The sequence below is a fragment of the Oculina patagonica genome, chromosome 10, assembly GCF_052425735.1.
Source record: "Oculina patagonica isolate OP01 chromosome 10, crgOcupat, whole genome shotgun sequence".
Taxonomy (NCBI): domain Eukaryota; kingdom Metazoa; phylum Cnidaria; class Anthozoa; order Scleractinia; family Oculinidae; genus Oculina; species Oculina patagonica.
The window spans coordinates 18,992,201-19,007,485 of NC_135767.1; the positions used below are offsets into that span (position 1 = coordinate 18,992,201).

General features: G+C 38.4%; 3 protein-coding genes across 3 annotated transcripts in view; 2 read left to right on the top strand and 1 right to left on the bottom strand.

The window, feature by feature from the left end:
• The window catches only part of LOC144629021 (dnaJ homolog subfamily C member 2-like), a 15,534-nt gene extending 15,526 nt beyond the window's left edge, over positions 1–8 (top strand). The window contains exon 18 of the mRNA XM_078487173.1: positions 1–8. This exon is cut by the window's left edge and continues 242 nt beyond it. The gene's annotated coding sequence lies outside the window, so the exon portion shown is untranslated.
• Positions 9–1,118: 1,110 nt separating this feature from the next.
• LOC144628427 (neuromedin-U receptor 2-like) lies at positions 1,119–2,791 on the bottom strand. The gene has a single exon (XM_078486517.1). It carries the CDS (start codon positions 2,394–2,396, stop codon positions 1,269–1,271), a length of 1,128 nt encoding a protein of 375 aa, XP_078342643.1. The 5' UTR covers positions 2,397–2,791; the 3' UTR covers positions 1,119–1,268.
• A 4,057-nt stretch (positions 2,792–6,848) lies between these two features.
• Positions 6,849–14,720, top strand: LOC144629241 (uncharacterized). The gene is made up of 4 exons (XM_078487479.1): positions 6,849–7,063; positions 9,633–9,740; positions 12,889–13,010; positions 14,142–14,720. Exons 1-4 carry the CDS (start codon positions 6,991–6,993, stop codon positions 14,157–14,159), a joined length of 321 nt encoding a protein of 106 aa, XP_078343605.1. The 5' UTR covers positions 6,849–6,990; the 3' UTR covers positions 14,160–14,720.
• Positions 14,721–15,285: the final 565 nt, after the last annotated feature.

Sequence of the window (15,285 nt, forward strand, 5' to 3'; positions counted from 1 at the left end):
CTACTTGGGTTTGAGTTCTATTACTTTAATAAAAAGAGCTACGTCGCGGAGATTTTGTCGACCTGTTCTCTAAACTGTTTGAAATTAGTGGTAGGCAACTTATCTTATGGAAAACATTATTTTTGAACATCTAAAGGAAAATAAAACCTTAGTTTGCGGAGAGAAATCAAACCATGGCTATAAATATCAATATTTTTTAAGACGCGCGGAAACAACTTAAAAGTGAAGGCTAAATTTTTCAAGTTGTAATCCATTTCCATCCGAGCCATCTTCGCCAAAGACGCTCACGCGTTATTAGTTTCAGCGCTCTAACGGCAGTTGTAAAAAATGGACCATTATTTTTAGTTTTCTTTTGACACAAATATATATTTGACTGTTCAAAAAAACTGCTAAAATCCGGGATCAAGCCCTTTAAAGGTTTCTGGAGAAACTGCTCACCTACCCCGTCCCCAAACCTAACATTTACCCTTACTTATCGCTTTGGGCAAAATGTTAGGTTCGGGGAGGGGTAGGAAGCCCCTTTAAGTGAAAATACGAGACTCGTATTCTGTTTCATTATACATTCAACTCTCTTTTAACGGACACCACTATAAAACGGACCCTCTGCAGGACGGACACCTGGTGTTGGTCCCGTCCATGCCGTTTTTCAGTCATTGTACTGTAACTAATCTCCCTATAAGACGGACACCTCTCTAAGACGGACAGTAAGAGCCGGTCCCAACGGTGTCCGTCTTAGAGAGAGTTGACTGTATTTTTTTAGTCCAGGTCTTGCATTGGATATTTATGTAATAAATAACGTCAGCGAAAATTAGCCGAGGATTGCATGCTTCAAAGCGCATTGTTCATGGGGATTCACACATAATGCTTGAACGTTTTACTTTTACGCGTACCGATACCTACGAATAAAAAAAAAAAAAAAAAAATTATATTTTTATTATGAAAAAAACAGGTTTTGCGTTGGGTTTTAAATTTTTTTTTGGGGGAAAAGGAAGAAAAGAGGAAAAAAAAGAAGAGAAAGAAAAAAAAAAAAAAAAAACACCCCGGGGACCGGGGGGGCGGGCGCCCCCCCCCACCCCCCCCCCAATGCGTCAAAATACTCTTTAGCACAGCGTCGACGTTTCACGTTTGTTAAGATATGATGTTCGATTCTTTGGCATTTATATTATGCACAAAATTATGCCTGAATATTTGCATATAGCCTTGCAATGTTATGTCTTGCGTGAGATGCCATAAATAGCTGCCATCACAGTCTTCAGTCTGATGTTCATCTACACCACTGTAATATACTCCATATATTCCTCGTCTTCAACCTCGTTCCCAGGGGAGACACTTCCTGGGAACGAGGCTGCCTCTTCTTTAACTAACAAGCGTAAGCAGTGGTTATCGAACCCACGCTCAAGTGTCACAGGATCCTGTATCAAGCTTGCTGGTTGACTGTTTCTCCGCTGGATTTTCCGTCTTAAAATGATAGTCTTAAAAGCGTCAAGGAAGTCTCTTTTAAGAAACGTATAAAGTACTGGGTTGACAATTGATGTGAGATATCTTAAGATGAGAAATGCTTGCGAAAATTCCAACAAAATCTTGTATGCCTCTTTACCAAGAGGAAACCAAAGACTGTGGAAAAGGCTGATCACAAACCAAGGAAACCAACAGATAGCGTAGAAAAATGCCATAAGTGCGAAAATTATCAAACATCTTTTGCTATCTTTAGCTTTCCTGTAGACCGAAGAGTCAGCTCCCCTTTCTCCTCTAAAGGTAAGCGTGTTTTGCTTGATCTTTTTAAACATAACAAATTGCGAGTAGACAATGAAAACATACGGCGCTAGAAACACGAAAACAATACAGAAAATAATATGACCCATTTGAATCTGCAATGTGACAGTTAAAATACCGCTCTGAGGGGAAGTCAAAAATCTTGTAAACCACGTGATTGGCATAAAGGCGATGATGACAGCAGCCAGCCAAATAATGCCAATAATCTTCAGAGAGGATTTCTTTGTCATCTGCCAGCGGTGACGAAATGGATGAATTATTGAGAAATATCTCTCCGCTGTGATGGCAAAAATGTGGTAGACCACTAGAACGACGACTAAGTTATGTAGAACAACCAAGAAAAATCCCAATATTTTACCAGGCGGGGGAGAGATGAGTCGCATTAACATAATTATGGTGAGAGGCACATTAATGAATCCCGTCATAAAATCGCAGACCGCTAAACTGAACAGTAAATAATTCGTCGGTGTTCTAAGTCTCTTTTCTTTGGCGAATAACAGAAACACGATACCATTTACGAAGACGATCAAAATGGCAATCGGTAGAAGCTGAGCTATGACATTGTTGCTCACTCCCTGGTCGGTGGGAATTGATGAAGAGTTGTTCGAGATCGTAGACTGCATCGTCGAAAACGGCTTTCAAAACACTGCTGTTACGTTAAATCAAATGGAGTGCTCGTTCTTGATCCTTTGAGAGCCACTTTAAATTTACATTCCACCTTTAAAAAAGAAATTCGGCTGGTCGATTCCTTGCAGTAGATTTGATGGATCTTTTGGTTCATCAATGTAGCTTCTGTGTATTTAAAACGCGGCTGTATTTTCCGTCGAAGGTCTGTGCGAGCCAACTGATCTCGTTTGATCCGAGACGGTGACACTTATGCTACCTGCCTTAAACGTTTTCAGCTGCCACAGAAGTGGGTAGATATCTAAAATATCACTTAGTCAGTAGGTTAAATAAATATCACGCTGGCATCGCAACAGGATGCCTTTTTCCGTTTAACCTCTAAAATTGACTCATTCATTTCTCAACTAATCTTCTGACGTATTTTCCTGACAAACTGATAAATTAATCATGAAAATTTTGTCTTGCCAACTAAAAATGTCAGCCCTAAAACAAACTCCTGTGGCTACCAACTGTATCTTATTTTTAATATTGGCTTGCGTGCTTATATTGAATCTCTTATATAAACAAGAAACCTTCCACTTGAAAGCCGTGTCTAAAAGGCTTATTTTTTTGGATAATATTTTATTTACATATACAAACGCCCATTTGCAAAGCCGATTTTTGGTGCAGTGATTCCGGTCACGATTTTATACCCTGAGATTTTTATCGCACAATTCGTGTCAAGGTCGCAAGATCGCAGTTTTCAGACGTACGATTAAATCCGTCGTTCGTGTGTAACCGGTGTATCCAATCGAACAAAATCGAACCAAAAATCAATCGGACCTAATCGAACGCCAATCGTTCGATTAGGTTCGGTAGTCGAACAAAATCAAACAACTGCTTGGCTGGAAGTTCGATCATTTCGAACATGATCGAACTCACAATAAAATTTGCAATCGAACACGATCGATCTCAATCCGCTTCGATTTTGTTTGGAATCCGTCTTATGATAAGTCAATCACGCAGTACTAATCAGGGGGACGGTGCACCACAAAATATCAGCAATAGAAACAAACAGGAGTTCGGTGATCGAACGGTCGATTTTGTTCGATTGACCAAATTTTATTGTGAGTTCGATCACGTATGTTCGATTAACGAACCCAATCGAACGATTGGTGTTCGATTGGGTTCGATTACAAACGTTCGATAGACGATATATGCCAGGTGTAAAGCAAATCGTTCGTGCAAAGCAGCTGCGATTTCAAAGCTAATTCTGTCCGTTTTTTGTTCAGGGTGATACCGCCGGAGGATCATTTCACTTGCAGAAAGGTTCTCTGGCTCTAAGAATTCCAGTTAAGCAATCTAATTTTTTTAACTCTTTTTTTTTTTAAGAGATCAAAGTTTCTACGTTCAGTCACCACTGCACGCATCCTGCCCTAAATTAAAAGGTAGCAACATTTTTATTTAATTTATAATAAAACACTTTAAGAGAGGATTTTCAACTAAAGACCGACTGCCGCATAGAATTCTTTCAGGCCACTGCAAGGAACTAAAGGTTCTTATTGCCATCCCGATTACAGTTTTGTGAATGCCAATGATGACTAAACACGATTAGCTTAAAGGAAGCAAAGAAACTTTTTAGCTTTTCCTGGAGATGACAACTGTTCGTCTCTATTAACATGCAGATCACGTTTTTAACAATTGCAACGCTGAATTAATGCACAAAAAAGTTATTAGCCCCCCAAAAGCTGTCGTTTTTTTTAATAAACTCAGAAAGGGAGCATTTTCCAACATTAGCAACACTGAATTAATGCGCAGAAAAGCTATTACACCCCCAAAAAGAAGCTGTCGTTTTAATATACTGAAAAGTGACATGAAAATTGTGAATGAATCCCCAAAAAACTCATAAGTCAAAAAGTCATATATATTCAGTCTGTTTGAAAGGGTTTTCATTAACAACCTGAAATAACCTGCCTGTTCACAGCTGAAACTGGACAAGTAAAATTAAAAGGGAAACGGTTTTTCTTTAAAGACAAAAAGGTAGCTGTCTAATCTTCTTTTACCTGACAGCTTGTATTTCGTCCCTTCTTATTTTGACTTTTGAATGAAAAAAAATGTCATTTCTTTGTCTACAGATTTTAAGTTGTCTTGCCTTAAAAATATTATTTCGTTCACTGAAATTTGTAATCCTTTTTAGGCCCATGTTTGAAATATTTCAAAAATATATGAAGGATTTTCCAGATCTGAGAGTTAAGTTCTACGTCAGACTGGTTCTACGTCAAGACACTGTGCATGCGCGCACATTGTAATCATTGTCTTTATGACTTAGCTGTCTGCTTGAACATATATTCGAGCTGGTAGAAAAAGCTATATCTTGGCAGTATTCGATTGTATTAAGGGAAAACTCGGTGCCATGTATTTTATAGTGTTTTTTTTTCTGAATTTGATTTTATGTTCTGCCAAAAAGAATCAAAGATTGTGAATAGTTACTTCTGATAACGCCAATTACAAAACTTTTTCCTTTTGCGAGCTAGGAAGGCAGCTGCTAGTCTGCTTGCATATATTTTACCTTCTTTAAACTAAGTGACTTTTACTAAATATTCTACCTTCTTTATTTGACCTTTAAAATTAGAAAACAATTACTGCAAACAAGTTACGACAGACAACGCAGTGAAACCATACCTACAGAACGTTTTCAGTTAGTGGAGATCTGGATTTGACCCAAAAAAAGTGGCAGCGACGGATTTGGATGGCGCAGTGGTGAGAGCGCCGCCCCCACCAATGTAGCCCGAGTTCGATTCCCCGACCCGACGTCATTGTGTAGTTTGTTGTTGTTCCGTCCTGCTCCGAGGTTTTCTCCGGGTTCTCCGGTTCCTACCCCACGAAACCAACTTCTTCCAACGACGGGAACGAGAAAGGTTGTCCAGACTGTTAAGTGCCCCCGTAAAAATAGACGAATTTTTATTTATTTTTATTTGGCCAACAAATAGTTCGGATCTGCGGATCTACGTTCCCCTATTCACCCTGTTTTTCTTCCCCAAAATACTTGTTCCTTTTGCTCGTGGAATCTTTTTATTCAATTTATTTGTATATTTGGTCAGGAGCCCATGATTTGGTAGCATTTGGCAATATTATGTGGAATTTAGGAAAGGGGACTTTCGACAACCATTCGGGACACTGTCTCTTTCCATGTAACATTGTAGATCGCTTACATTTTTCTTCTCAAATGCAGTAGTCTAGATATGGGTGTAGATCTCCTCGCGCGAAGAAATTTTTTCGCGCGCTCGCGTGTCGCTCCACGCTACTGACCCTGAGAAAAATTAGAGACTGCTAGTAGTCAGCGGTCTCCCTCGTTCCCCCCAGCCGTCTCTCCTTGACTTGGTTGGAGAGTAAGGCGCTTGGTGTTGTGGGCCTAGTACGAGACATTGAATGGGAAAACCAAGACTGCGCGGATTCGTCTGGATTCTAGCAGGAGCTCCTGATTCACCAGTTAAATTCTTGAATACGGTGGTTCCGAGTCCTTGTGAGACACAGCTTTATAATAAATAATTTGTAATCGACCAACTGGAATTAAGCTACATAAGTTGCATTGATAAAGTTGATCAAAAGAGGAATTGCCTTGTAAAAGCCCGCAACTGGCTTCATCTTTTCTTTATCCTGGTTTCCCTCATTTATCTTGGAAAATACTTATAAATTCTATAATAGCACAATTAGACCATAAGCTCTGGAGTATTTTCAGTTGCTTCTTTGATTGTTTACATTTTTACAAGTGAACAGTCCACAAGTCGCCTGTCATTCTTATTTTCTGATTGTCAAATCGTCAATTTTTTGAAGTCAAAATTAAGTAAAATATACATTTTTTCCTGAGTTGCTATTATCATTTGTGTCATATAAATCCCCGCCTGTTTAGGTATAACTACAGTAGAAACTAAAATTCTCGAGCCTATAAGGGAGAGGGATATTTGTTTGAGAAGTCCGGCCATTCCAAGAAATCATGGGGTAAATTTTCAGTGTTTTACTTAGTGCAGTCAGTTGAAGGGAAACTACTTATAAAATACATACTTATAAAGAAAAATCTACTAGCATAATTAGACCACGAGCTCGAGTATTTTGTAAGTAGTGAGCCTACAATGGAGACGATAATTTATCGAGAAATTAAATCGGGCCACTAAGAGAAATCGTGGGGTAAATTTATTTTTTCTTCTGATGGTGATAAAACCCAGCAACATGGCAAGAAAACTCGAGGGCAAACAACAATTACCAATCTACTGAGTGTAATTTCCATAAATTAATAAATCTGATTTACTTTTTTGTAATTAATGCCTTCACGTCCTCTTCGGTTCCGGTAGAAATAAGCCTTCACTTTATTTTGTTTACATACCCAGCTAACAGTATTTGACAGGTGCTATTCAAAATGACATATGTAACGTGATGTGGCTCAGTGACTAATGGAATAATTAAAGTATAAGTTTAAAACTGGATTAAACCTTGTTCTTAAATATTCACAATCATTTTAATGTTGGCTTTCTGCGGAGGATTTGAATAAGCATTCATTAAACAGTCCTAAACAAGAATAACGTACGTCGCTCGCTCACTTCGGATAGTTTTTCCATCATGGGTATTGCAGAATTATTTTTCATGTGTCTACTTCTGATGCAAGGAGTTTTACTTGCGAAAAGTGACATTGGTAGGTAGAAACTCAATCTTTGATAAGAAACGTGTCTTTGCCATAAGTTTGTTTCACCCTAAGTGACTCAACTGATAAAAGTGTTTAGTGGGAAGGATATCTTTTATTTCGCAATTTGATTTTTTTCTTTTAAATTGCACTGCACTCTTGTAGATTTTATCGGTGAATACCTTGGTGTCCGCATATATGCAGCATTTTGCCCCAATTTGAATAGCACTATATTCTTTGAATTTCGGGTCGGGGCATTTTCTTCTAAATAAACACTATGAATTTGGCTCAGTTAAGTCGAATTTCACCTAACTCCAAAGGGGGCATTAGAGTTGTTTCTAAACGAGCCTGTTCGCTATTTAATATAAGGAGTTGTAAACCAGCTTTCTTTGTGAATATTAATTAAAGTGAGGCTGAGAAGTTTAGCAACCTATGACAACGCCAGATCGGGATAGATTGAAATCGCTCACCGTTCTGACTAGAAACGTGCGAACAAATTAAGGCACAATTATTACAATATTAGTTTATCGGAATATAGATAGGAAATATGATCTGAAATCGTGTCCCGGTAATTTGATAAGCATACAGGATAGATTACAAGTTAAGATGTCTGAAACACGGTGGCGTCGCCCGGAGGGGCACGAGAAATCAGCGAAAATAATTTCTATCGAGGACCAAGCAATATTTTTCAAGTCAAATAAACTTTATTATTTAGTTTAACGTTGCAATAATGTTTGTTTTTGATGCTAGTTTTCCACAAAACTCGATATTCCACCTATATCACTGTTAGAGTTTCTATTTCTCATATATTCGCTATTTTACAAAGTTTATTTAAAGCGCAGAACAATATTTACTTATCTTTCAAAGAGTGCTGCTTATTATAACTACTCAGTCTTGATATGTAAGATATATCACGGTTGTTGCACTAAATCATATCTTTCAACATCCAACGAGTTCATATTTCTGTTAAAAATCGCCTGGGAGCTGCATATCTTGACTAACAAAAATATTATTTCTAAACTCGCTTTTCTAATTTGATTTTTTTCAAAGCACTTAGGAAAAGTAACATCTTGAATACTAATAAGTTTGTTCATAATTATGTTCCCGCATACTATTATTAATAATATTAATCAGAGCAGGGATACAATTTCGAAATTAAACGCCTTAAAAGAGCTTTACAAGAGGTTCTTGGTCACATTTTTAGACAAGTAACACCGTACTTCAACATAAATACTCATTTTTATTTTTAGTGTAATGATTAACAAACACAGCACATTTTCATTCAGTTGTTCGGCCCCATTTTCTGGTAGCTAGGCAACGCAGAATCTCTTTAAATCTCTTTCCATGCCTTTTGAAATACACGCCCATATTGTCAGATAACAATATCTGTTTCGGGATTTTTTTTTTTAAATTTAATTTGTCTGTTCTTCATAGCTGATAAGATCAGAGTACTAGAAAATAGAGTTTATTTGGACCGGCAATATTCACAAGGGGTTGAACGATTCCAAATGAATCCAAAGGAAGCTAATTGTGGAGTGGGTAGCCACATTCAACTAAAGAGACAAGAAATGCAAATGATCTTTTAACTAAGCGCTGTGCATATACACAGAGAAGATCTTGGTACACGTAGGATAAACGTTAGCATTATTGCCCTTTTGCCATTGCGCGCGCTCGCTTTTGGTGCGTTGTATTTTTTTGGTAACGTTTGAGCGATTTTCGCTTGACTGTCGTAAAACTAAAACCTAAGTCATCACTCTGGCCAATCACGAAGGACACAGACAATCCAGTGAACCAATCAAAACTCGAAGCAAACACACGCAGCGGGCGTGAAGCGCGCGAAAACGCGTGCGAGCGAATCACGATTAGTTTTGGTTTCTTTTCTGATTGGTTGAGAAAGTGTCGTGCGTTTTTTTAAAACCAATCAGGAAGCGTAATAAAGCAAAACTAAAGAGACGTGAATTATTATGATTCTCAAATGAAAGTTGCTCTTTCTTCCACTAAGAAGTCTTAACCCGAAACGTTTAGTTTCGAAAATTTATTGCAATTATCGTAAAAAATGTTGTGGTTATTCATCGTGGTAGAGTACAATAATAAAGTATTTTTCGTTTGTCTCACGACGTAGTCACGTGTGATGGAGATCGCGACGTTTCGACTGCACACTGCTAGTCTTCATCAGGCGATAAGGTCGACTGGTTGTGCGTTAAGTTATAAAGCACGCTGCTGCGCTGTGATTGGTTGGTTTTCAACAGCTGTGATTGGCGCATTTCGATCCTCGCTGTTTCTGTGTCCTGTTGTTCCCTCAGCGGTCCGCTGTCGCACAGTTCTCCTGTTGTTGTGTTTTTTGATCGTGGGCATCCATGCCTCAGGAATTTCAATTCCATTATCCCTGTTGATATTATTAGGGCGAAGTCTTATGTGAATTGCCTCTTTGACCCTGGTTGGAAATTTTTTGCAATTTCTCTTCACCAACAAATTTCTATTCTCGTTCTTCCGTGCACATTGCAGTTCAGTTGTTAAGATTTGCACGGGATTTTGCGCTTATCTCGCTTTTAACCTTGCTTAATTATTGTTTCTTTTTTAGTTTGTCAGGACCTAGTAGACGAGATTGTATGCATCGAGGAAAAAGCAGCAGGGAACTGCTATCGATTTCCTTGGAGTGGAAAATGTCGCAAGACTTGTGCACGCTGTGGTATGTTAAAAAAAAGTTAAGATTAAGATTTGTTGTCGAGGAATTTCACGGTTTTCAACGCCATCTTGTAACATTTTTCGATATAGAATTTCTAGTCAGGTTTAAAATGCTTGTGATTGATTTTGTTTTTAATTTCGATTAGAATGGAACTATTCTGTAAAAAAAAACGTAAAAAACGACGTTGTATCATTTTTACTCAATTATAATTATAATTCCCCTTATAAGCTTCCCCCGGTTATAAGCCCATCTACCTGGAAACAAAATAATACATCCGATTATAAGCCGGGTTAGCCCCCCTCCCCCCCCCCCCCGGATATAAGCCCCCGCTGCTGGATGACAGTACTGGACAGGGCTAAATATTGCTTTATTGTGCGTTTTTAACTTAAAAACGTATTTTAAGTACACTCCCGTGGCTCTTTCGAAAGTTTTTTTACTTCGCTTATAAGCCCTTCCGCTTATAAGCCCACACAAAACCCCTTACGCAGTTGGATAAGCCGAGGGCTTATAACCGGAATTTTACGGTATGAGAAAAGAATATCTTTGCAGGATTAAAAGTTTAGAAATTGATTTTAGCAGTTTAATGACGCCGGATAAAAACGTCCAATAGTTAGCCGAGAAGCCAAGCTTAAGATTCGGGCTAGATCTTGCACAAGAGTTTGCCAAACTTTGTCTTGGCAATATGTCGAATCTCAGATATTTTCCAACAATACAGCACAGGGTTAAAAGATGAGTTGGCAAAGATAAGTACAGAAGCAATATCCTTGCAAAGCGATAACACAGCGTTTTGTTTAAATCTCCTAGCAGCTACTGATAAACACAGGAAAGGCAAATAGCATATAAGAAGAAAGCTAAAGACATAAATGGTGTTTGTGACTGTTTTCTTGTAACGCCCCAAATGAAAAGATCCTGCTGCATTTTGTTGGGTTTGATTGGCACTTAGCCCAACTTGATGCTGACGTATCAACATGAAGACCCAGATGTAGGAGACACATGCGATAGTGATACATAAAGTCATGAGTGCGTCTCGGAAAATTTCGTGCAGTGTCAGATCCCAGATCCACACGGACGATAAAAAAGCGCATAAGGCCCAGATAAAAACAAGAAGAAAGTGTGTTCTTCTTAAAGTTACAAATTGGCGATATCTCAGGCGTAGTTGAATTGCGAGAAATCTGTCCACAGCTATAGATGTTGTCGTTACGAATGATACTGCCGCGAGAAAATATGCGAATGTGTTGTAGACCTCGGTTATCACACAAAAGTAGCTCAATTTCCCGGTTAATGCCATGTAGTTTGAGACTAAAAACAAAGGCTGCACTACTAAACCAACGCCAAAATCGGAAATTACGAGGCTGCGAAGAAGTGCCTTGAAAGGCGGATGCAAAGAGCGACATTTCCACAGGCAAAACAACATGGCCAAGTTTCCAACGATAGAGGCTAACAAAAACGGTATGGTGGCCACGCAGGTGATTGAATAAGCTGTTCGGAAAACATTAATGTTGCTGAAAGTCCGTGTGATGTGAGAGAAACAAAAATCTTCTTCCTTCATCTTACAGGCTTGATTGAACGAGAAGTTCTTGAGATGTACATGTATCTTTTATTATTACTGACAAAATACACAACCTGACAAAATACACATGTGCACCTGCGAGCGCGGTCTCGCCCAGGATTACACTAAGCAAATTAGCAACACAATTCATTATATTCGGCTTCCGAATGGACTCATTTTTCTCCCAATTTAATTACTTTTTTTCTGTTCGACTCCCACGCGCTGTCTGAATAAAACATCATAATGTCTCGAAAGTTGAAAAATAATCCGGCCGTGTTTTCAGAAATTATGTAATTTACATATTAATCATATTTCTAAGCTAAAATCTACAATCAACCATCCAACTATTTGGCAATTGCTTAAAGTCCTATTCATGCCTGACTTTAAGTTTTACAATGTGGCCTTCCGTATAAACTTGCTAAAGTTTTGGGATTCTGTGTTGAGTTGAGAAAATTCTGTGTTGAGTTGAGCAATTGACAAAAAAAATAATAATGTTTTTTTTTATTCGATTTAAGGAAAGGATTTGGGCTGTAGAGTCACAGCTGTAAAGATAAATAAAGTTATTGTCTTAATTAAAAATAATCAAGGTCGAACCACTTAAAAGTATATATATTCATGCTGTGCTGAATAGTTTAGAAGAAAAACTGCTTGGTAGCCTTTACTTGAATTGTCAAACACCGGCTTGGGTATCATCCACAGACTTTAAGTTAGAACCACCTTGTACAGCATAATAAACACATGAAAGTACTGCTCAATAGCTTTCATTTGAGTGGTCACACACTAGGGTTTCATTCACAGACTTGAACATGGTTAGAACCACCTTGTACAGTATAATGAACACTACCACATGGAAGTCCTGCTCAATAGCTTTCATATGATGTCACAGTGGCGTAGCAGCTCTTGTATGCTTATAACGCTTCTGGTCTTTTAATGTACCACTTGCCATTGTTTTTTTTTTTTTAAAAAAAAAGGAAAAAAAAGTTGTCATTGTCACGGGGGCAAGGGCATTGTTCGTGTTGTTTGTTCTATTTAACGAAGATTAGCGCCCGGGGGGGGGGGAGGGGGGGCACTCAAAAAAGTTTTATACGGGGAGGCTCCGCCCCAAGCTCTTACCCCTTACCCTTTTATATACCATTTTGACAGAAATTGTACCCCTTTCGTATACCTTTTACTGAAAAAAGGTACCCCTTTCATATACCTAAAAGACGTCACATAGCCTTAGAACAGGACGTTTTCTTGTAATTTTTATGAAGCGCTTAATAAATTAAAATAATTCAGCCATAAACGTGGGTGGGGGGTTGTTCGAAATATTTTAATTACAGGCCTTTTAAAAAAACCTAAATGACGGATTTCCATACCCTTTCGTATACCTAAACTTGTGAAATCGCTACCCTTTTATATACCTGAAGCCTGAAAAAGGTACCCCTTTCGGGCGGAGCCTCCCCGTATAGGCCGTTATATGAAGTACCCCCCCCCCCCCGGGGATTAGCGATACATTCATGTCAGACCTTACGATAACTGCGTACCCGACCCGTCGCACAATGGTTTCAAAACAGTTTGTTCAGATACTATTTTCTTGTTTCCTCTTTCAACGCTATGTAGATGAGTGCTACGACGCTCACAACCTCGTAACCTGTGAAGACGAACTTGAGAAAGGAAACTGCGGCGACCTTGAAGTAGCACACATGTGTAGTCAAACGTGTCAAACATTCTCTTGTGCTCAGGTAAAAAAAAAAATTCCATTACATTCCATCTATACTTCAAGAAGCTTGCATGGGTGTGCATTTATTAGCAAATTTTGTTTACGATGAAATAACATCCCGAAAATTACAGCTATACATAAACAAACAGGGACATGTTGCCCGGGTTCGATTCCCGGACTCGGCGTCATATGTGGGTTGAGTTTGTTGTTGGTTCTCGTCCTTGCTTCGAGGGTTTTTCTCCGGGTTCTCCGGTTTTCCTTCCTCCACCAAATCCAACATTTCCAAATTCCATTTCGACCTGGATAAAGGACCCGCACGAAAACAAGCTTTAGCTTATGTGGCTTCCTCTCTAAATATAGTAATTTATTTTTTTTTTCTGAGGTTTTAGACCGCGTTTTAAAATACTGATTTTTTTGTCGGCCCGGCAGACATCGTCTTATGAGTTTCCGAATCTGATTCTATTTTGGGCAATACGTGATCATCCACAGCTCTTTGAAGTTTCCGATCATTTCGTTATATATCTTATTTTTTAAGGTTGTTGAGGCTTAACCTGATTTTAAAGACTAGCTTAAGCATGGCAAGAATCCACCTTACCGAAAAAGATTCCTAGCGCGCGAAAACGTAAAGACGCTCAGAAAAACGCACAGAAAAGCTAAAATTTCTAGCACGAATAATAGTCTTTGTAATTGTGCTCTATTGGTTGTGTAAGGTTCGCAAGGTATTGCCGTAAAATGTACAGCCGCCATCTTTTTTTGTACGGTAGTTTGCAACGTCATTTATATAGCCCTGGAATACGTATGCTGTTTAGGTCCTGTTACAAGAAATAGAATAGGAATGAAAGAAATTAAAATGACACAATCATTGAAGATTGTGTGACATAGCATTTTTTTATGATAATCTCTTTAATTTTGTTTAAAAAAGGAAGGAAATTTGTAATTTGACAGGACAACAAAGTTCACTTGATCGTAACCTCTAATAAATTTATCAAATAAAGGAAACCTCTGAAACGTACGTAACTGTGATTCCTGGAGGAACGTGCCACAGCAAGGCGGTGATCAAAAAGGGGGCGATTATTAACAAATTTTAAATTATATATTTTTTTGTTTCTGCTACTTCTTTCTAATATTATATTTTGTTTTATTTTTCCAATAGGGAGCTGCCAAGCGCTGATTATCTGATGCACTGTGAAGGACTCAGAATACTGTAAAAACTCTGGTTGAAATTAATTAGTTATTGTGAAAAAACAGGACTGCTTGTTCTGTATGTTTAACTCCGACAACAAGTCACACTTCAGCGAAGTGCTATACAAGACTACTCATTCTTAATTGTCACAGAAAACATTTTGTAAAGTCTCGAAAGCGACGACCTGGTTTAATTTTGTTGCAATGTTGTGTTGTGTTCTATAATTGGGAAAGTAAGTTATCTCTCGTATGCCTCCAGAGGTGAAGGAGGGGCGGGGGAGGAGTTGTTTGCTCCCTTTGGAGTGTACGGGGAGGCTCCACTCGATAAGGGTGTCTTCTTCGTCCTGGGTATATATAAAAAGGTAGGGAAAATATTATTTAAGCATAAAAGGGTCTTTTGAAATATCGCGAACAGACGCACCTAGTAGTTGATTCATATGAGCATATAGAGGGCTACCTTTAGAAAAGGGAAGTTATACAGTGGGGTTTTCACATTTGGTATGATAAAGGGGTACTATTTTCCAAAGAAGGCATATGAAAGAGCTACTTTTTCTGTCAAAAATGGTACATTAGTGGTTTGTCCTGCGGGGCCTCCCTATAAAACTTTGTTGAGTAGGCCTCCAACCCCGGGTGTCTCTCCCCACCCAATAGTATAAATGCAACCCGATAAAAATGCTAGGAGGCCCGTGAGGGTGCATGAGATCTTCGGCGGTCGTTCCTTTCGGAACTTTACGGTACAATATCATTTCTAGCAAAAAACTAACTTTACTTAAATGCAATTCTTCTGTATGTGTTCTCTGTCAATTCATAATAAAACTGTGCTGTTGGTTTCAATGGGAAATAATTTTGTTCGATATAAAAAAGCAGATATGAAGTGATGATTTATGAATGCATTGCCTGTTTTCCTTTCTTTTATTAGTTTCTTTGCTGAAACATTAATCATAAGTGTAGTATTAAACTACTACATTTTACTTACAACCCTTATACTCTGGCTAATTCAGCCCACTGACTCAGAGGAGAAGAAAATCGGAGCAAGACAAGACGAGACGTTGATATGGACATAAAGATGGCTTTTTAACGCCTTAATGCTTGTTTTATATATCTACCCATTTTCT

Coding starts and splice junctions, on each gene's coding strand:
- LOC144628427 (XM_078486517.1), bottom strand. CDS start 2,396: ATGCAGTCTACGATCTCGAACAACTCTTCATCAATTCCCACCGACCAG.
- LOC144629241 (XM_078487479.1), top strand. CDS start 6,991: ATGGGTATTGCAGAATTATTTTTCATGTGTCTACTTCTGATGCAAGGA. Junction 7,064..9,632: donor ACTTGCGAAAAGTGACATTG/GTAGGTAGAAAC, acceptor TTTCTTTTTTAG/TTTGTCAGGACCTAGTAGAC. Junction 9,741..12,888: donor CAAGACTTGTGCACGCTGTG/GTATGTTAAAAA, acceptor AACGCTATGTAG/ATGAGTGCTACGACGCTCAC.